The 21,982-nt window shown below is 39.7% G+C and overlaps 3 protein-coding genes and 1 non-coding gene across 4 annotated transcripts; 2 read left to right on the top strand and 2 right to left on the bottom strand.

The window, feature by feature from the left end:
- Positions 1 to 3,454: 3,454 nt before the first annotated feature.
- On the bottom strand, positions 3,455 to 3,539 carry trnay-gua. Its single transcript is given in 2 exon segments — positions 3,455 to 3,490; positions 3,503 to 3,539. It is a non-coding gene; the product is annotated as a tRNA-Tyr (tRNA).
- A 3,014-nt stretch (positions 3,540 to 6,553) lies between these two features.
- On the bottom strand, positions 6,554 to 9,870 carry rps28p9.L. Its single transcript, XM_018254978.2, has 4 exons — positions 9,603 to 9,870; positions 7,777 to 7,824; positions 7,345 to 7,474; positions 6,554 to 6,676 (listed from the first exon to the last, which is right to left on the bottom strand). The coding sequence occupies exons 1-3, from the start codon at positions 9,639 to 9,641 to the stop codon at positions 7,352 to 7,354; spliced, it is 210 nt and encodes a 69-aa protein (XP_018110467.1). The 5' UTR covers positions 9,642 to 9,870; the 3' UTR covers positions 6,554 to 6,676; positions 7,345 to 7,351.
- Positions 9,871 to 10,100: 230 nt separating this feature from the next.
- ndufa7.L (NADH:ubiquinone oxidoreductase subunit A7 L homeolog) lies at positions 10,101 to 16,833 on the top strand. Its single transcript, XM_018254972.2, has 4 exons — positions 10,101 to 10,252; positions 12,739 to 12,788; positions 14,959 to 15,108; positions 16,663 to 16,833. Exons 1-4 carry the CDS (start codon positions 10,202 to 10,204, stop codon positions 16,757 to 16,759), a joined length of 348 nt encoding a protein of 115 aa, XP_018110461.1. The 5' UTR covers positions 10,101 to 10,201; the 3' UTR covers positions 16,760 to 16,833.
- Positions 16,834 to 19,451: 2,618 nt separating this feature from the next.
- LOC108712642 (UDP-glucuronosyltransferase 2A2-like) lies at positions 19,452 to 21,468 on the top strand. Its single transcript, XM_041562010.1, has one exon. The coding sequence runs from the start codon at positions 19,684 to 19,686 to the stop codon at positions 21,271 to 21,273; it is 1,590 nt and encodes a 529-aa protein (XP_041417944.1). The 5' UTR covers positions 19,452 to 19,683; the 3' UTR covers positions 21,274 to 21,468.
- Positions 21,469 to 21,982: the final 514 nt, after the last annotated feature.

Here is a 21,982-nt window from a genome sequence, read left to right as displayed (position 1 = left end):
ATTGTAGCAGGCTGCTGGACAATGCCTAACGGTCTCAGGAGTCAGTCCATTAGTTATAGGCTAACCATCAATTTCACACAGCTGTTCTTTTATACAAGCAGTTCTAGCGACCCCTAATGGGCTTTCTATAAAATGCTCAATTTATTCAAACACTTTAAAAATATTATTGTTGATCTTAAAAAAAGGGTTAAAAACAATGTTTTACCTTTGAGAATTATTTCCTCAAGACAAGAACCAAACAACGCTGCATATTAGAAGTAGGGATGCACCAAATCCACTATTTTGGATTCGGCCGAATCCTTTGTGAAAGATTCGGCCAAATACCTAACCGAATCCGAAGCCTAATTTGAATATGCAAATTAGGGATGGGAAGGGGAAAAATTTTTTACTTCCTTGTTTTGTGACAAATTTGTGACAATTTCCATCCCCACCCTAATTTGCATATACAAATTCGGATTCAGTTCGGCAGAAGAATCCGAATCCTGCTGAAAAAGGCTGAATCCCGAACCGAATCCTGGATTCGGTTCATCCCTAATTAGAAGTCACCTCGGAGTTCCATGACCTGTATGAAAACACTCTGCCTTGGGCCTCGTAAAAGCCATGAATATCTTGTAATTATATTCTTATAAACGGTGAGTTCTGATGTCATTTTGCCACTGTCACTGCATAAGTACATGACTGCACATAACTAGAGGTGAGGAAATTATTTTGAATAATGATAATAGTTATTTTACTAGATATAGTAATATATTTTTCACAAAAATAGAAAGTTACCAGTGCAATAAAAACCAGAGGGGTCATTTACAATGCCCTACATTGTGTGCAAAGTGCAAAAAAAGAACACAATCCCCCATTCTTTTGCACTTTGCCCACTGAGTAGAAATTTGTGCAAATAGCTTCAAGCTATTGCAAGCTGTTCAGAGACCTGCTGAGTGTGTTTTGAATCAATCACTTTCTGGTCTGCATTAGATTCAAGAGAGGCAGTGGGGGCACATGTACAACCCTCTGGTCCCCACAGCATACCTTGTGCATCATTCAAATCCTCATGGTATGGAGCTGTAGAAGGCACAGACCACATTGGGACCCTGTCCTTACTGCCTGCATAAAGGTGGGGCTGAGCTGTGATGTTTCTCTCTCCACTGTGCACTGGATTTTTCATCCAGCATAGGCAAGGGGGCACAAGTGCTTCCTTTTTTAGCTTTCAAATGTTTGTAAAAGCAAATGTTTGTAAGGCTACAAATATATTGTTATTGCTACTTTTTCATCATCATCATTTATTTATATAGCGCTGTCAAGATACGCAGTGCTTTACTGCAGTTATAGCAAACAGGGAATAAATGGTGGATAACAAACAAGGATTACAGAATACAATAGGGTTAGAAGGACCTAGAGATTAGAGTTTACAAACTAAAAGGTTAGCGTACAATAGAGACATTAGGATTATATAAACACTTTGTCATTTTTGATACAGCAATGATTAATTAAGGTACATTGAATAAGCCTCTTTAAACAGATGGGTCTTTAAGGAGCGCTTGAAAGTTTGGAAAGAAGGAGAAAGTCTGACAGCATGTGGCAGAGAGTTCCAGAGAAAAGCAGAACCCGAGAGAAGTCTTGTAGACGAGAATGGGCAGAAGTGATGAGAGAAGAAGTGAGGCGAAGATCAGAAGCAGAGCGAAGGTTTCGTGAAGGAAATTCTTTCCTTCATGAAAAAAATTATTTTTGATACTTTCTATACAGACCCTCTCCTATTCATAGTCCAGTCTCTTATTCAAATCAATACATGGTTGCTAGGGTAATTTGGTCCCTATGAACTAGAGTGCTAAAATTGCAAACTGGGGAGCTGCTAAATAAAAAGCTAAATAACTCAAAAACCACAAATAATAAAAAATGAAAAAAGTGTCTAATAAATTCACTCTCTACATAATACTAAAAGTAAACTCAAAGGTGAAGAACCCCTTTAATAAAACTTGGAAATCCTAAATTGGCCCCTAAGTGGGTACTGTGGTTGCAGAATCAGGAGAGCAGCAATAGGAGAGCATGACCAGAAGGGTAAAACTGGAGTTCTTCAATCTACTCTCAGCGCCAATAATTCCAGCAGGGACTTTTCTCATTCTATGTTCTAATTTCTATAAGAACCCGATGTCTAGCAAAAGAGTGATAGACAGATGCGTTGGGTACTCAAGCTTATAGCCTTTCGCAGCTAGCTGCAAAATAATGCTGGCAACCATAGTTTAAAACACCTATAGGCCACAAGACACCTTGGTTTGTTAAGAGCTGATTGGTCACTTGTCATGTTATCATTCATTTTGGACATTTTTATGAATACCTGGATTTGATCTTCATTTTAGGTTACCGAATCAGTTGACAATTCTCCCCTAATAAATGCATGTTGCAGGGCTGCTTGGATTGCATTTAAAATTAAGTCACACTGAATGCAGTTCATAACTGGATTTTCTAGAAGTGGCCCTGACTTTTCAAGTGATCTGGTAACCCTATCTTAATGGAATTTAAAAGACACAGGTTTAGGTAGGTTTATATCAAGCAATTGGATGGAATTGGGTCTAGTTTTACAACCCTGAAACATTACATTAAAGCTGCCTGAGCGGCTTTCGTGAAGCAGCCCCCCCCCCCTTTCCCCCCACACATGTCCGGGGGGCGCAACACTAGCACAGTGAGAGCTAGAAAAGCCGAATTTCCTGTTTAGTAACCAGAAATCCTTCTCTTAAAGTTACGAGGAGCAGCTTTTTGCTGCCCCTTGAAACTTCTAGGGAACTGCCACCTGAAGCAAGGTTCTCAATTTGCCTCATGGCAGAAACACCCATGGGTGTCAACCCTATTTCTACTGACCATAAGAACATATTTAAATGCAGCAGGAGTCATTGTAGGCTGAATGGAGAGTGAATACCCTATCTGCATGCTCATATATTGTACATATGCGTATTTGTATATATGTTTGCTGTATGCTAGCTTTGTGTGCATTCCGTTGCATGGCAACATAGGCAATTATATCCACATTTACATACCCATGTTTGGAGGCATGGAAAAATCCACCACAGGCCAAATGTAGATACAAAGACAAGTGTGAGGGCCACAAGTCGAACTATTATATGAATTATAATCAATATTGCAAAAAATTCAGATATAAAATGTTATTCTGAGCGGTGATGCTTTACGTTTCTGATATTTTCATAAAACGAATGGTTCATTGATGGGCAGCTAGTGATTTGTAATTGGCAGACAGAGGAAGAGTCCAAATCTGGCAGCATTTCATTACTGAAAAGTCTGATCTTGATCCATAGAGAAAATAAAATGCTGTTACTGCATTGTTGCACCGAATAAACCATTTTATTTACAATAACTGTATTACATCATACAACTTTATAAATAAAATCTTCCTCTTCATTTAGGATTTTAAAGTCTTACACCTAGGGAAATAGGAAAAACAAAACTCATCTCCTTCGAGCCGGAATCGAACCAGCGACCTAAGGATTACTGATTTCTTCTACAGTCCTCCGCTCTACCAGCTGAGCTATCGAAGGGATGTCTGTAACGCGATTTGTAAAACAGAATTACAACACCACCCTGAGACGTTACTTTCCTGATTATACTTGTCCCGGTTCTCAAATCGCAGCGCCTCATGGGAAAGTCATATAAAACACGTGTGAGCAGCGAATGCAGACCAATCAATCTTAAACAGGGAAGGCTCAGCAACAGGCTGCGTGCGTGCGTGCGTGCGTGGGGGTTGTCTCGCGCTCCGCTGTGAAGATTCCCTCACGTAAACACACGTCATTTTTACTTTTACCTAAGTATTTATGTGTAAAATAACTTCGTATAACCACGGCCACGTCATTCTTTTATCTGCAATTTACAATGCAACCTTGATGTTTAGTTTAAGTTAATGGGACTGGGGTGGTGGAAGATAAAGTTGCACCAAAGCCGGATCGTGATCTTCTGTCCGTTCCCGCAGCAGTCTCACCAGCGTGCTAAACGTCACGTGATTTACGTCACAAACAACTAGCAACTCGTAGAATGTAGTTGGGGGAAGAAGCAACGATTTCTTTTCCCCATTCATTGATGGGATATTGTGGCGTTTTTGCGGTCAGTGTTCCAGAGGAAGAAACAGGCAACAAAGTAGCACAGTCTAACTTTAACAATGTATTAGTTGCAGTTTTTGGTTCAGGTAACCTCTAGTGATGTCATAGTATTACATTCTCCCTTTGTAATGAAATTAACTTCAGCCTTTTATTTTTTCCATACAACATTCCATGTCACTATATTTATAGGCCTACCCCCATTACCCTCTCTAATTGTCCCATGAAGCCTTTTTAGTATGCATCAGTTTTCCCTAAAAGCCAGAAATATTCCTTGATAAACAGCATCAGTAAAAACACACAATCCCCCAATGAATTTTGTGGGGCTTGTTTATAAACACTGGATACATGGCAACCCATGATCTGTTTTCATGTTCTACCTGCAGTTGGCTGATATAAAAAACATAAGCACTGATTGGTTGCTTTGGGTTACTGCCCAGTCTAGTCTGAAACCCAAGGGTGACGTGTATTCTGTACAAGCAGACTTTCATTGTGGGCATTTAAGGGAAGCTATGTCATCATGGGCATCATGCCCACTAGTGCAAATGTAAATCACAATTGCACCCTCAATTTATATGTTATATAAGGTAAAGTGTATTAACCCTCAATATAGATCTTATAGAAGGTAAAGTGTATTAACCAGTTAAAAATTCCTTGCATTGTTTATTAATAGCATGCCTCGTTTGCTCCTTCATTTTTCCTTTATCTGACGCAGTAGCGCTGCTCACACTATAGTTTTAAAGTTACTTTAGTAGGGTGCCTAAACCTTGTCTGAAGAATATCTCTGAATGAAGTCATTCAGCAAGCTTTCCCATCTGAATATATGCAGATATACATCCTCCAAACCTTTACTTTCTAAAAGTGGCCTTACCCCACTGCTTTATAGTATAATTTACTCAAGCTCTGCAAATCAGTTATTGGCTTAATGTATGACTACAAATGGAGAATACCCATCTGCTTACCTTGGTTAAAAAATTCCCATCAAAACAACCTTGAAAGTGAGACAGATGGCAACAGTGCAGTTAAATGTTGCAGGTATGCATCCAAGGAAGGTATTCTTAAAGGGGCATTTAAACCCAAAAACGTGTTGTCTAAGGGTAGGACTACACGGACGATTTCCAGAGCAGCGCGCCTGATCGTGTGGAAATCGTCCGTGTAGTCCTACCCTTGTATTTTTTTTTTTATTTTTAGAGGTTTGGAAAGATTTTCACTAGTGTGTGTAGCGACCAATGTGAATGTTTTGCCACAAAACACCCATAGACCAATGTATTGTGCTCTGAAAAAGTTGTGCAAAAAAAAAAACTAATGCATTGTGAATTTGCAATTGTGCAAGTTCTTGGTGAAAAAATTTGCTCATCACTACGGTTGAGTACAAAATCTGCCTGGAAGTATAAAACTGCTGATATCTTGAGACCATTAAAACCGATGTAAATTAAAAAAAAGAGTGCTCAGTGGATCAGTGTAAGTGTATATGAATTCTGTGTTACTTTTAAAGGGGCTGTTCACCTTCAAACACTTTTCAGTTTAGTTGATTTAAGATTGTACACCAGAAATACTTTCCAATTACTTTCTATTTTCTGTGACCATTTTTCTAATATTGACGTGTAAAGTTTCATTCTTCGCCTTCTAAAGCAGCTCGGGGGGGGAAGGTGGTCACAGACCACTGTTCTGAATTAATAGATCTCTTATTTGTCCTTGCTGAGCAGAATCCTGGAGTTTCATTAAAGGCAGCTGTTCAAATAGATACAATATTCTTGTAAACGGTTCTAAATTGATACATTTAGTTGATACATTTTTAAATGTTTGTGCCTGCTGATCAGAATCTCGGTTTCATTACAGGCAGCTGTTAGAATTGATACAATAGTTGCTAATACTCCAGAGATGCTGCTGAGAAATGTATCAACTAAATGTTGCAACATTGTAACAGTTCAGAGTCTGCACCTGAATTACTGAGCTGCCAGACTGAAACACCAGAGACTGGGACATTCAGCTTTAAACTTAGATATTGGAAAAACACTAAAAAAAATAAATAATGGAAAGTTATTGGAAAAAAGTCTATTTCTGGGGAACAATCTGAAAACAACAGAACTGTAAAGTATTTGTAAGGTGAACAACCCCTTTAAGTAATATTTTAATGATTTTTGTAGACTAAGGAGATCGAAATAATGGAATGACCCCTTATCTGGAAAATCCCAGGTCCCAAGCATTGGTTTCAAACCAAACCTATTGGGTTTTTTTTATATTGTTTTTTTTTTTTTTCTAAGCAGGTATGGCGATTCAGATTACTGAAAACAATAAGCATTCCAACTAAGAACACACATATATTTTTCTCCACGAGTGTCACCGACTTGCACATTTCTGCACCTTATTAGGCTGTCAGCCATTCAACCCCCTTCCACAGCTCGTGCCATGTTGAAATTATAGTTTTTGCGAATATAAAAACACATTACAGACTCAAAATGTAGATGTTCTTTACAAATTTATTTTACAAACAGGAATCCAAGGTCTTGTCTGGATTCACAGATGGCCCACTATTTGGCAGCAATACATATTGCAGTTTCTTTCATGTAAAGAAAGTCAAGGACCTGTGGAGAAAGTGGGGAAAAAAGCCTTTAAACATATTAAAATAATCAAATAATGCAAATGAAAATTACTATAAAAAAGTCCTAGCATTATTTTGTTTGGGCTCTACTGATCAGTTAGAAAATGGCTAAGCATACATAATACTGTGATACAACTTTTAAATGTGCACTGCAGGAAACAGCTCAAAGTATGATATAGAAAACAGCACAAGGCATTTTATCTGTACATAAAGTGCTATGCCACATGGAATGGAAGAAAGACACTTCGAGTTGTCATTTTATTTAATGGAAAGTGCCTCGTTCATAGCACACTAAGCAGTGACAGACAGCCCTCAAGAAAGCTTTTTTAACGCATGGAGCCTGCATCACTAAACAAGGGGCCAGTACATCACTTTTCATTAACTAGTATTAAAAAAAAAGATGACAGGTAGAGAGGAGTTTTTTTGTCCACTGTTTGCATTCGGCAGAGACCAGTGGACAAAATGATCCACGTGCTGTAGCTTTAAAGAAATTCCATATTTAACCATCATTTTTGAACCTGCAGCATATTAGAATACAAAACTAGAATGATTCAAAAACTCTAAACTAGATTTGGCAAGAGAAAATCATTGACACAATGGCCTTGTAAAGGGCTTACCACTGAAAATATAAAGGGTGATTTTTTTTTTTACCTGATAATTAACGTAATCTTCTAGCTTCTCGCTCAGATTCCAGCAGAGTCAGGACATCCCCCTCTCTAACTGGTCCCTTAACATTACGAATGATGGAACGGTTGCTGTCATCCATGAACTCAACACGGACCTGTTAATATACAGAAGAATTCATCCACAAAGAAAGGACAAAAAAAAATTGGATTTCTCAGGATTCCATAAAACCAGACATTACTAAGAAGTCCAAACAGCGCTCAACATCTGCAATACACCCATGATCACAGCTGGCCCTATGTAGTAACCCCAAGCAATAGCAGCTGGCCCAGCAACCATCCCATCTGCCCCCATCACAGTGAAACCCACAGCCACCACACTGCTGTTGCTTCTAACAACCCCATACATTAAGATAGCAAGACATACATACAGCATTACAGTAACATCAAAATCTCTTACCTGGGTACACTGACCCTGAGAACCTGTGCGCCCCAAGACTTTTGTTACCTGTAACGGAAAATTTTTTTTTTTCAGAAGGTGGCATAATACAAAATAGCAAGGAAGGAGTTGTGAGTAGTAAAAGTCATGTAAAGGGGGAACTAGAATGGGGGGGATTTTGCATGACTAGAGCCATGTCAAACTCAAATGATGGTAAACATGAATCCTGTGGACATAAATGTACAGGTATAGGATCAGTTATCTGGAAACCAGTTATCCAGAAATAAATTGTGTTCTACATTTACCCGAATCTCAGAAATGGCTGTGGCATCCCAATCAGAGAGACATTCCTTACACTAAAGTTTTTAATTCATTAAAATTAAAAACCCCTTCTCATTTTTCACAGCACAACATCAGAATGCTGAAAATGCTATAAACAAAGAGGCATTATTTTGAAGAATAAAAATTAAAGCTAGGTTGGCCACCTATCCAGTGGCCCAGTGGTTACCAAACTGAAGGTGGATTGGCCACTCTAGGGGTTGCCCAAATAAAGAGCCTCCATTTCTATGCGTAAAGGGTAATAGACCAGAACTTGGGTGCTACATGACAAAAGAACAGTAGTATTATTCCTGCCAGTTGTAGGCTCCTAAAGAGAGCCCTTTATAAAGATAACTTCTGATCTACTACCAGCACTAGCAAGTTAAACACAATACACATCAACTAGCCCCGCAACCTAGCCAGATTTTGTGCATCTCCACACGAGTTGGTCCAGGACCAGTTTGGCTACATAAAAGAGCCAAGTCAGGTGTAATCACATACAGTGGTAAATAATTCTCAGTTGCCTAGACACCCCCTAAATCCATCTTAACCAAAGCATGGAATCCTCAGACTGGCATAAGCACCAAAAATAACCGATTCAACCAGAAGAGAAAGACCTCAGCCTAATGTGTGCTATCAGAGCATCTGTACATATTTGTACACAAGGAGCTGAAACACTAGACCATTGGTTACCACTTCAAACTTAGTTGAAGGTCCAACATTTGGTTGGAGCCCCCTTTAGGGTAAGGCCAAACCTGGAGATTCGGGGAGATTTATTTAGGCGCCCGGGACTAATCGCCTCTTCTTTGGGGTGACAAATCTCCCCGAACGGCTCACGTTCCAAAGTCGCCTCACGTGGAAACTACAGGCGCCTTCTCCCGGAATTTCCAGGTGTGACCTTACCCTTGGATTAGAAAACAAATATATCGGTGTAGAAGTCTTCCAGACATTTACAATACTATCTAGGGCAGCAAATAGAAATTCACCATAAATCTTAAACTGACCATAAACCGTAGTTATTAAAAGAAAGCAAATGAAAATTCACTAAATAAGGCCTATACAACAACATATCCCATAGCCACAGTGCCAGTTTGTACATAGCCAGATGTAACAGTGGTGCAGAGCTTAACCCAATATCGAGATGACACCATTAACAAGAAACTGACTGGCACACTACACGTTTTCTTTGCACCTAAGTAACTGCATTAAGGGCTGGCTAGCTGGGATGGACTGCCATGCTTTAAACTCAACGTCTAAACGTTCCTCGAAATGCAAAAGTTAAGCAGACGCGGGCTTCTCCTTGGAATAAACAACCAGCAATCTAATTATTAAGTATAACGCTAGGGTTACATCAACACACCACCAAAATCAATACGAACTAAAACTCAGGCATAGGCCGTAACGAAGTCCTCATACAGCTCTATTTACCAAGGCGCACGACTCAAAACGCAGCTTTGCGGCTGCCGCTCTCCCTCACACACACCGCCCCTAAGCGCCCTATAGCCATTTTACCCCCCCCCCATCATTACCCGGGCAAGCTTGATCGGCTGCACGCGGCTGGCTTCCATGATGGCGGTAGGAGGCAGAGAGAGGGTCACGTGGTCCAGTCAGCGCCTTTTATAGTCTTTGTCAATAAGAGGATTTTAGAACGAGAATAGTTTCTTTGTACATAAGAATACAAGAAAATGCCAGATCTTTAAGCAGTTCTATAAAATGAGGCCTTATTATATTTATTTAACAGGAAAAATAACCAAAGTGGGTGTGGCGCTGCATGAGACCGGCGGACATATATTGCATCATATCCATAGGGTTGGGCTTAATGTGAGGACTCCGGAATTTATTTGAGGCCATATTTACTATTGGCAAGAGTTCGAAGCCTGTTCTGCCATCTTTGCAACTGGCGTGTTTATTGTTGAAGTTGTATAATGTTTAAAACATTGACCAAACGTGACTATAATCACTGAACGCATATTAAGTACGCATTTATATGTTTGCGCCGGGGCTTTATCTATTTAAAAAGGGCGAGTTAAGTAGGCTTACAGCAGCGTCTCTATAACGTATCAAGGGCGTCTGCTCTGTCCCTTCATAGGGACTACACGCGGCTCCTCCCCTGCCCTTGACAGCAAAGATGGCGAGTGCAACCAAATTCATCCAGAGGTTAAGGAACTGGGCGTCCGGGGTAACAGGCTACTTATTCTGGTTTTATTGGCTTGTATTGCAATATGTCTGGGTATATTCTTATCACAGCAAAGTCCCTCGTGGTTTTATTATAGTCTTTTTTTTCCATACATATTTGTTCTGCTCCTCCACACACATACAAGGTCCCCTAGAAGTGGCAGCTTTTGAAAGGGAAATGTCATTTACATTAGAAAATGGATGATATGTGGGTTCATTTAGAGAAGTCTGTTATTCACAGCAATTTAAGCAATAATGTCTGTCAGTGCGATTGTTTGCAGCACTACTTGTTCCACCACAAGTGAGATTTTTTTTATACATAATAATTAGGTAGGAAGATTGGTTATGTTACTCCTGGTATTTCTTAGATTTACACGAGGCTGAAGAGATTTTCTGCTGCTAGGTGAGCATTTTTGTGCTCATGTTATGTATCTTGTGTTTTTGCCAGGACACTTTCTATTTAATGCCATTACCAGCAGTGACTGCCAGATGGGGCATTTTGACCTCTGACCACACACAACAGCAGAGACTATAGCTACAAGACAGTGGTGAAAGTTTCAGGGGTATCTGGGGGCCCATACTGACTGGGGATACCACAGTGCAATGTAAATCAGCATTTTAAATGTGAAATATGGTGGGTGTGGATGAAAAATCATTAGCACTGTCATAGTTTATGGCAACACAAAACTCAGAATCATTTGCCTTCTATCTGAAAGGTTCGTTTATATGTAAAATATGAGCAATGCCACACACTGTATCTTTTTAAAAATGGATTTTATTAGAATATTACAACATGGGGTTTTTAGTACACATACACCTGTTAGTATTCATAAGAACTGTAACAGACATACTGTCTGTAATTGGCAGGTAGCGTACAGATGGGTGTATTACTAGAAATTAATTAGAGATTCATTTTATTTCATTGGTGTTACAAAGTAATTGTTATTGTTTATTGGAGTACTAGCGTCCCGAATATTCTTAATCACCGAGTTTCTTTATTGATTCCCTATTGTTTCCCTAGAAACTTCTATACAAGTGTACTCCATAAATGTAACGTAACTCATGACAGAACTTTGTAAAATGTTTGGACTCTGCTTGGTCCATTATCGTGCAATTTATTGCAAGCTTGTGTGCCCCCCACTATTCTTCTAGGAGGTCTCTAAAAAAAAATTCCATGATATATATGGGACAATCTATAGTCTGTATGTGGAGTAGAAATAAATCACTTCAGGCCACTGTCTAATGGTAGCCATACACAGGTTGATATAAGCTGCCAAATCTGTCTCTCCCAACTGAGTTCGAAGCTTATCGGCCTGTGTGTGGGGCCCAACAACTAATATTTGGGTTGGGCAGGCTTACCCCAAATAATCAAGCAGGTTTGAAAATCCTGTTGAATAAGGACATTGATGTTGTCCTCATCTGACAGGCCTCTCTAGGCTAGAATATATGATCTGATCTGATCATTGGCCCCAGGGGCTAGGTAGTAGTGATGTGTGGGCCAGCCCGATACCCATGGGTCGGGTGGGTTCAGGCCGACCTCTCTCCCCCATTTGTAGGTCACGGGCCTTACACTGCCAGCTTCCAGTATTATAGGCACACGCCTGTCTACCCGCCCCTTTTGTGACATTGGTGGGGCGGGTTAGGATCGGGTGCAGGTGAAATTATTCCCGACCCGCACGTCACTAGTGGGTAGCCAGAGTAGGCACAGATTCACTTATTTGGTCACCTCACCAAACAAGTGGAACTGCAAGTATTCGGCTACCTTAACACAGCAATCTAAGGAGAAAAAGCACAATGCAATATGATGACTACCCTTCTATTTGTGGGGGTGCACAGTTTACAAGAGACTAGTTACATGTTTCTTGTTTAGGTCAGTGTTCAAAGGCAATACAAGTAAAAAGTCTTGGAGGGCAAGGAGAAACAAATCCTCCTGTTAGCATTTTCGGTAAAGTGAGGCCTACAGTATGTTATATGGGCAGATTAATTAAGTAAAAACCTTAAAGTCTAAAGAGATGATTAATAATGTATGCTATGAAACAAGAAACCTCAATATCCTGTTTTGACAGTGATTTCAAGTTATATGGGAGCAAATATATATTGGTATTAAGCCACAAGAGCACTGTTCAAGCAAGGTTTTGTCACTCACAAGCCTTCCTGCTCACAGAATCTACTTGCAAGCTTTTGAGGTGCCACCCGTCTTACTAAAGATAACACAGTGGTATGAGCAGGCAGAACACACAGATCTGATCACGTATAAAGTTAAATTCAGCTCCAAGAGAAAAACATAATTGTTAAAATCTCCCGGCTTCTGGTTCTCATGGGTATACTTGTCAATGCACTTGTGGAGTGGCTGTTTAAAGATAGAGGGCTTGCAAAATAACTGTACTATATCCATTGTAATGTGCAGATGTTTATATATGGAAATGTTTAGGATGAATACAAAATTTGTTGCATAGGTAATTATTTTCTTTTCTGCTTATATTTTGATAGCATGATCTACAGAGCAAATTGCAGCTGCGTTACACTGAGATTTCAAAGAGGTAAACAATGGAGAGTCAATCATTGTAGTAGTTTTCTGGGAACTACTCATAAATACAATTTTTATTTTCCAGTACTGTACTTCTGTTTTTTGCATATGCTATTAAAGTTACTACTGATACATTAATTGCTGACATTCCTTTGGTGCTGCTGTGAAATGTAACAATAGATGTAGCAAATTGTATCCGTTTAGCAATTCAGTCCCTGCTTTACCCAGCTGCTACGGAGAACAACATAGCAAGGAAAATGTAAAGTTTAAAGTCAAAGGGGATATAAACTAGGGATGCACCGAATCAAGAATTCGGTTCGGTATTCTGACAGGATTCAGCCTTTTTCAGCAGGATTCAGCTGAACCCTAGTGCTTGGCCAATCTGAATCCTTACAATTATGTGAATTTTGTCACAAAACAAGGAAGTAAAAATTTTTTTGCTGTGTGTACGCCTTTTTTTTTTTTTCCCTCCCCATCCTCATTTGCATATACAAATTGGGGTTCGGACAAATCTTTCACAAAGGATTTGGGGGTTTGGCTGAATTCAAAATAGTGGATTCGGTGCATCCCTAATATAAACCCAAAAAAAAAATTTTGTCTAATTAAGCAAAATTATAATTCTAAGCAAATTCTCAGTATATATTCATTAGCAATATTAGGAGGGGGGTTTTAGTTATTTGTAAATTTATTTTCTGCTGAAAGCACTATATGTCTTTCCCATTCCCCTATTCTCTGCCCTGGTGGTTCTGACTTTTAAAATAATAAAGCAGAAGCCAGCTCAAAAACCAGTCAAGAAGCAAGAAGAAAGGGACAGTAGCATACTACTTTCAATAGTAATTACATTTACAAGCACCTTTAACACCATTGCAAATTTGTAATCATTTTATATTTAAAATTTTTATTCTAAAAAGTATTTAAAGGAGTATTAAAGGAGTTCTTGAAAATTACTTTCTTTTCTAATTGCAACAAACACACTCTAAAGTTGGCCATACATTAAAAGATCTACACTTTCTCCGATTGAGAGTACCGTATATACTCGCGTATAAGCCGAGGTACCTAATTTTACCTACGAAAACTGGGAAAACTTATTGACTCGAGTATAAACCTAGACACAACTACAGCCCTGTCTCCCAGCAGCGCACATTCCGCCAAAGCGACCTGTGTGCATTGTCCCACTGTCCCACTACCATGTGCAGAGGGTGCTGTTTGATATTGTCATCACTGTTAATCTTTCGTATAACCAACAGAGGGCGCTGTGTGATATTGCCATCACTGTTATTCTTTCATATAACCAACAGAGGGCACTGTGTGATATTGCCATCACTGTTAATCCTTCATACAACCAACAGAGGGCGCTGTGTGATATTGCAGTCACTGTTATTTTTTCATATAACCAACAGAGGGCGCACTGTTATTCTTTCATATAACCAACAGATGGCGCTGTGTGATATTGCAGTCACTGTTAATCTTTCATATAACCAACAGAGGGCGCACTGTTATTTCATATAACCAACAGAGGGCACTATGTGATATTGCAGTCTCTCCCCAAGCGAACTGTTGGTATAGGAATGATTAAAAGTGACAGCTATCTCAGCTACTGCCCCCTGACTCGAGTATAAGCCGATATAGACTTTTTCGATATAGACTTTTTCAGCATATTTTGGATGCTGAAAAACTCTTCTTATACTCAAGTATATACGGTAATGCATTGAAAGTTGCTAAATCAGCCAAATAGCATGCAGTAGGGAACATATTATGCTGATGTAGCACAATGGCACACAAGAAGGCATTTTACTGCAATTAAGCCAGATCACTGTATGTAAATGTGTTTTATACGCGCCGATTCATTAGGGAATGGCAAGCCTTTTTCAGGAGATTTGTTGCCCATGGTAGAGCAGTTTTTCTGGCAGGTGACAAATTTCCTCTTGTACTAAAACCTGCGGTACCTTGCGGGTTGCGGGTAGAAGTTCTGGCTGTAGAGGGATGAGTGTACTGTCAATCTGCCTGTATTTGTATCAAGTTTAAATTGGGTATAGCTGCACATCCATGCAATTAACACCACATACGACTGGAAATAGTTTGCTTGCTGTTCTAAAAATCTTTTGCTTTACCTTGTTGAACCTCTTCATACTAACTCTTTAAACCTTCTAATATTGGTGTGTTTGTTTATTTAATTTTTTCAGGACACAGCCACCCCCAAATCTGCCTGTTGGCCCAAGTCACAAGTTGGCAAACAACTACTACTGCACCCGAGATGGGAGAAGAGAATCCTTTCCTCCCCTTGTTGTAATGTCTCCATACAAGGTTCTACCTTCTGGAGGTCAGGCTTCAAGGTCAGTATATTCAGACATGATACATTGTTTCCTGTATGTGGTTTATCTCATGAAAATTGTTGTAGTCTATGTGGATGTATATGAATGTCTGTAATGAATGGAAATCTCCTGTGGTAATCCTGTCTTATAGATCTAACAACAGATCAGACCCTTAAAAATTTTCCAGAAATATACCAAATTATTGATACTTTCATGAAAATGCCATTGCCTAATAAAATCCTGCATGGATATTAAAAACACAGGCATGGGATATATCATCTAGAAACTTTTTATTCAGAAAGATACATAATACAAGTACCATTTCCCATAGTGCTGTATTCTTAGTTTTTGATTTTTTTTTTCTCACTAATAAAAAGATAATACCTCATACTTTATATTCACTAATCTAAAATAATCTGAAATAATCGTTCATTGTTGATGGCAAAAAATCCTACGTATTTACACATAAAGTTTTAAGCAACCTTAAGGAGTACATATATAGTATAATAGTTATCTGCCTGTGTATTATGTTATGTGGAAACTTTGTGGGTACGGCAATTTTGCCTATATCTCCGTTATATTGTGGAATAATATTTTGTGGAATAATATTTTAAGGCTTTTTCTTGGTTCTTTTGCTTTAATTTAATAAACATGCCCTTTCTTCCTCATCACACTGGATTTTAGTAATAGCTAAACTTATATTTGCAAGGCTGTGTATATGTACTTTGTCTTCTTACTCTGTGTACATTGTATTTCCTAATAGTAGTAAAGAATATGTGTAATAAAAGCTCTTTAATCAAAGGCAGACCTACAAAGAACTTTGTTATAAGGGCAAGATCACACACAATAAATTCTGAAATTCAAGTTAATGTTCACACACAACCTACAGATATAGTACTATTGTTTGTAAGTTATATTGGTGTAAAGGTGGCCATAAAGGAGCAGATAAAAGCTGCTGATACAGTTTATTAGCTATGCCTTCTGAAGAACTGGTGGTTCAGCCAAATATCAGGCAGTCTTTTATCCTTTAGGCAAAGACTTCATTTGCACTGTGCTGTTGCTATCGTTAAACTGTTCCATAGGCATGTTTTCAGATCCAAATATTGAACCGGGGACCAAATGATTGGATCAGCCAATTTGGTACAACATAATGGTGGCCAAATAATCTTCTTATTTGCGAACTTTGCCAACTGTAGTCTTATTTGTATGCAGACCTATAAAGGCAAAGACTGGATGCTTTGTCGCCTGGTGGAAAAATCTTCTTCCACAGTCGGCAAAGCACCCGAGAACCTGCCCCTCAGAATCCATTGGAATTGCCGACTGTTTGTCACACTTTACATGTGCCTGTGTAATTGAACAAAAATGCCTTTCTCTGCATTTTTTCGCAATTACCTGGGATCACAACATGTAAATATTTTTACATGTAGTGATTCCAATAGATCCAGAGACTCAGACCCTGTCTGTCATTGCTGTAGTTCACAGGTCCCTATAACTGTATATGAAGCAACAAATAAACTTCCATTTACAAAAAACAGTACTAATATTTGCTTTTTTTTTTGTTTCCTCTCCTTGTAGTACTGATACCGCAGTAGCAACAGCAGCGAAAAAGGCAGTAGCTCCTGGGTCTCCTCCTCCTAAAATGGAATTATCTAAAGATGAGCCATATCTCTAAATTAAATATGTATCAAATACACTTTAATGTATATAGACATTTGCCTGCATAAATAAAGTATTTCTTCCCAGAAACCCATTTTGAAATGAGTGTGTTTATACATAAAGCAAGTAAGTAACATTTTAATCAATTCGTCTACAACCAGTTAGAACTACTGTAGACCCTTTTGGTGTGTAAAATATATATTGATGGGATAGTGAAATGTGTAGATCGCATGAAAAAACATTTTTACTATTGATGGTGGAACACCTCTGAGATACCTAACAATAACTGAAAAAGGCTGCAAAGATGCAACTAGCTTCCAGCTGGTTTTATTGAAGCCATTTTCCAGCAAAACCACAAAGGAATATCCCTTGCCTGTCCATTGGATTGGGGCCTATTATTCTAGCCCTACAAACACTTTTCACAAGTTGTTAAAGGGGTGGTTCATCTTTGAATTAACGTTTTCTATGTTAATGAATGGACAGTTCTAAGCAACTTTTCATTAGATCTTCATTATTTATTTTTTATAGTTTTTAAATTATTTTCCTTTTTCTTCTAACTTTTTTCAGCTTTCAAATGGGGGTCACTGATCCCCATCTAAAAAACAAATGCTTTGTAAGACTATAGTTATTGCTTTTTATTACGCCTCTTTCTATTCAGACCCCCTCCTATTCATATTCCAGTCTCTTATTCAAATCAGTGAATGGTTGCTAGGGTAATTTGAAACATAGCAACCAGATTGCTGAAACTGCAAACTGGAGAGCTGCTGAATAAAAAGCTAAATAGCTCAAAAAACACAAATAGTACAAAATGAAAACCAATTGCATATTGTATCAGAATATCGCTATCTACATCATACTTCATTTAACACAAAGGTGAACAACTCCTTTAATGTATTTTTGTACACTATACAGATAGCAGACATGACAGGATGCCTTCATATGTTACCGCTCTGTGTTGCAATTTCACTCTTTATTGCCTGTTATGAAAGCCACCATGTTGACAATAAGGTCATTTCAACAACGTTCTACATTTCTAGTATGTTAACTACTTAAGTTAGTCCTGCATAGGGTCAGATACCCTTGAATTCCCGCAATGTGATAGGCACTAGGCCAGATTATAATACATGTGACCGTTGTATGGGGTGGGGTCAGTGCAGCAATCACTGCGTGGAGCAGGACGAGTGGAAATACATGGGGTTAAGAAGGTGGGTAAGCATGTCTGGGTCTGGCTTAGAGAAAGTGGGTATGGGTTGGGTGTAGGTCTTAAAAAAAAAAATAAAAATAATTCTAGTCTCTTATTCAATCACTGCAAGGGTGCTAGGGTAATTTGGACCCTAGCAACCATATGAATGAAACTGGAGAGCTGCTGAATATGAAGCTAAATAACTCAAAAACCACAAAAAATGTTTTGACCAATTAAAAATTGTCTCAAAGTCTCATCCTTTCCACTCCTCCATCCCCCGTCTGCTTTCCCACCAAAACGCTTAATAATAAGCATAATAATGCTGGATAAAGGCATTTTAATCTCTTGAAGAAGGCTATTTTGGAGTGCTGTCCATGACCTGAAAATGTGACCTGTGCAAGTGAACACAGGGGTGTGTGCTCCCAGCATATAAGAGATTTGGTGAAGCTGATGACTTCTACTCTGATCACTTTCAGTATAGCGCTAAGCACCAATATGTGTGGTGGGAGACAAGGTGACCGATATTGGTAAAAAGCCTTGGATATCGGTTGTTGTGTCGATCCAGCAGGATTGAAAATGTATATGTTGCCCGAACATCATAACCTTAATGCTGAATTAGAGCTAAAGAATTCTTTTATCTGCACGTCTGACGATTCAGCTTTCAATGTTAGTAGAGTGGACGAAAGATCTTTCTTAATTGTAGCGTGTATGACCACCTTTAGAGAGTTTCCCAACCAGTGACTCATGAGCATCATGTTGTTCACAAACCTCTTGGATGTTGCTCCCAGTGGCCTCAAAGCATGTGCTTATTTTTGAATTCCTGGCTTGGAGGCAAGATTTCTTGTATGAAAACAATGCATACTGCCAAACAGAGCCTCCTGTAGGCTGCCGCATAGTTGCACCCCCAGGGAACTTTTTTAATGCTTGTGTTGCTCCCAAACTCTTTTTACATTTGCATGTGGCTCACAGGTAAAAAAGGTTAGAGACCCCTGCACTAAGAGAATGGACAAGAGTGTCTGCCTCATTCTCTTTCCTCATACACCATGCTTCTGTCACTCGTGTCAGATTCACTAGCTACCATCCCACACCTAATCTGCCTCTCTCAACACAACCATGTGCCAGTGAAGAAAGCTTTCATCTCTCTGTCCTGCCTGTCCCCATTTTCCATTGTCAGCTACTGCCAGTGCTTTTCTTGTCATGTTCCACCAGCTCTTGCTACCAATGTGCCAGTTTCAGTCCCTCTCACCCTATAAGCCATTCTCTATGGATTTCACCTCCTTCATAAGTCAATCTCAGCCCTACTTCTGTCTCTCCCCCAAGTCCATGTCCCAGGCGCTCTACACACTGTCATCCTTCTGCCAATCTGCAGTTTCTTTCTGAACACAAGCGCACACAAACAAGCTTTCTCACGAACACGCCGCCACACGCTACTCCTTTAGTTTGTATTGAAGAATGAATGTGTGGATAAAGCCGCACGCTCTGTAGGCGGGCTCAAGCGCAATCACGTCGCGCTACTGTCGTTCCTTATAGGGAAGTGACTGAGCCCCGTAACAAGCGCCACAACCAGAAACAAATAGATAGTACTGTTAGCACAGACTTTCTGTGTGACCCGGTCACCCGGAGCCCGTGTGCCATTAGTGCCGTGGTTAAAAACGCCCATGTGCACCTGTCTTATCAGAATGACTGTGCACTTTGTGAAGGTTATTTTATAGCAGGAAGACACAGAGTTACTGACTCAGTTCTGCCAGTTGTTTGAAATGGCACCAGTGAGGAGAATGCTAGGCACCTCGGTGTTTCTATGCGTAGCAGCCCTGTCCTTTGTTCAGGCAGGGAAGATTCTTGTAGTGCCAGTAGAGGGGAGTCACTGGATCAATATAAAGATTCTTATGATGGAGCTGTTTCAGAGAGGCCACGAGCTAACCTTCCTCAGGCCCTCTAACAGTTTGTACATCGACGAGTATTCAGAGGAGTTCCGTGTTATAAATGTGCCAGTGGCTGAAACGTACGCGCTGAGCAGAGACGAGTTTGAGAAGCATGCCCTGGAATGGGTCTTCAGAGTTGCTACGACTAAGCATTCGTCTCCTTTCTCTTTAGCTTGGAATTTCATTCAGGCCATCCAGTCAGGGATACAGCCCGTGTCTGCTGCAGTAAGTGCACTTTTTGAAGACAGTACCATTATGACCAATCTGAGAAATGCTAACTTTGATTTGGTCCTGGCTGACCCCTATAATATTGCAGGGCCGATGCTGGCTCACCATCTGAAGCTCCCTATGGTATTTTTTGGAAGATGGATGCCCACAGAAGACATTCATTTTGCTACTGCGCCTTCGCCCTTGTCCTATGTGCCCGTAATAAATTCTCGGATGACAGATAAGATGGTGTTTTCAGAAAGGGTGACTAACGTTCTCATGTTTTCCATGTATTATGCCGCCAGCCACTTGCTGATCTATCCAGTTTATGATAAACTATGCCAGCTCTACCTCCACACAGATGTTGGAATATTCGAGATGTACAAGAAGGCTGATATATATCTCATGAAAGTAGATTTTGTTTTCGAGTTCCCACGACCAATAATGCCAAATGCAGTGTACATAGGTGGATTTCAGTGCAAGCCATCTAAACCTCTTCCACATGACTTACAAGAATTCATGGATGGCGCAAGCCAAGGAGTGGTGGTATTTTCCTTGGGAACTCTAGTCAAGTATCTGCCTTACAATATAGCCAGGGAAATTGCTGCAGGCTTAGCTCAACTATCAGAAAAAGTAATCTGGCGTTACGCTGGAGAAAAACTAGACACCCTAGGAAATAACACAATGGTTGCAGATTGGATACCCCAAAATGACATTCTAGGCCATCCTAATACCAAAGCATTCTTAGCACATGGTGGAGAAAACGGTGTTTATGAAGCTATTTACCATGGAGTCCCCATAGTCGGTATCCCACTTTTTGGTGATCAGTACGAGAACATTCTGCGTTTGAAGACAAGAGGAGCTGCCATTTTATTAGACAATCTGGCAGATGTTACTTCAGAAGAAATTTTCAGTGCAGTGCGCCTAGTCATAGATGATCCTTCCTATGGTGCTGCAATGAAACACCTCTCCAAGCTGCATCGAGACACCCCAATATCACCAATGAATGCTGCAGTATTTTGGACAGAGTTTACTATGCGCCATGGAGGAGCAGGGCATCTGCAAGCTGTAGGCAACAATCTGCCATGGTACCAGTACTATCTTCTAGATGTCATCACATTTATTGTTTTAATAGTCACAGTCTGTATCTCCTTGGTATATAAGTTCTTGAAAGCCATCTTTAGAAAATGCTGTTCAAGGAAGAAAAAGAGAGACTAAATGCGATCTGCTTTGGATTGACACAGCAGATGGCAGCTAGAAAGATTGTCTCTTTTCTCGGATGACCAAAACTGTTTCTGAACTGAACATATTGTCCCTTGTTTCCTACCGGCACTGTTCTACAATTACTACCAATCTTATATTACCATAATTTTCTTGAAGTACAAAATAAATAAAGATCATTTTTGTTTAGAACAATAGCCTTTTGTATTACTAACCATACACAGTCCAACATTAGGTACTGACTTGGCCCCTTCAGACTGACTCAGCGAGTTATAGGCCTCTCTATGGGGGCCTCCCCTATATATCATCATGCAGGTTTGACAATCCCATTGTACAAGCCCTACATCAAAGCATTGATGCAGCTATGTCTGTGGGGGTCTCTGTGGGCTGCTGTATGATCAATTTGATCATTGGTTCTCAGGCCAGGCCATCACATGGCTGGCCAGATCATGCAGAGACTTGCTCATTTGGCAATTGTCAGCTTTACAGAAGGTAATATTTTTACTACAGTGACACAGTGGAGCTGGCCATGGAAAGTAGCCCAGCGGCCCTATGACTATTTGAATAATGTTTAATCAAGCTTTAGTTGTATTTCAGTTTATAGGAATGTACTAAATCTAGGATTTGTTTTGTGATTTGGCCAAATCCCAGCATTTTTGCAAACTTCTTCAGCCAGACCCATTCGTATAACTATAGATGATGCAGT

This window comes from Xenopus laevis, chromosome 1L (genome assembly GCF_017654675.1).
Source record: "Xenopus laevis strain J_2021 chromosome 1L, Xenopus_laevis_v10.1, whole genome shotgun sequence".
NCBI classification, from domain to species: domain Eukaryota; kingdom Metazoa; phylum Chordata; class Amphibia; order Anura; family Pipidae; genus Xenopus; species Xenopus laevis.
This window is presented reverse-complemented; position numbering and strand designations above follow the sequence as displayed.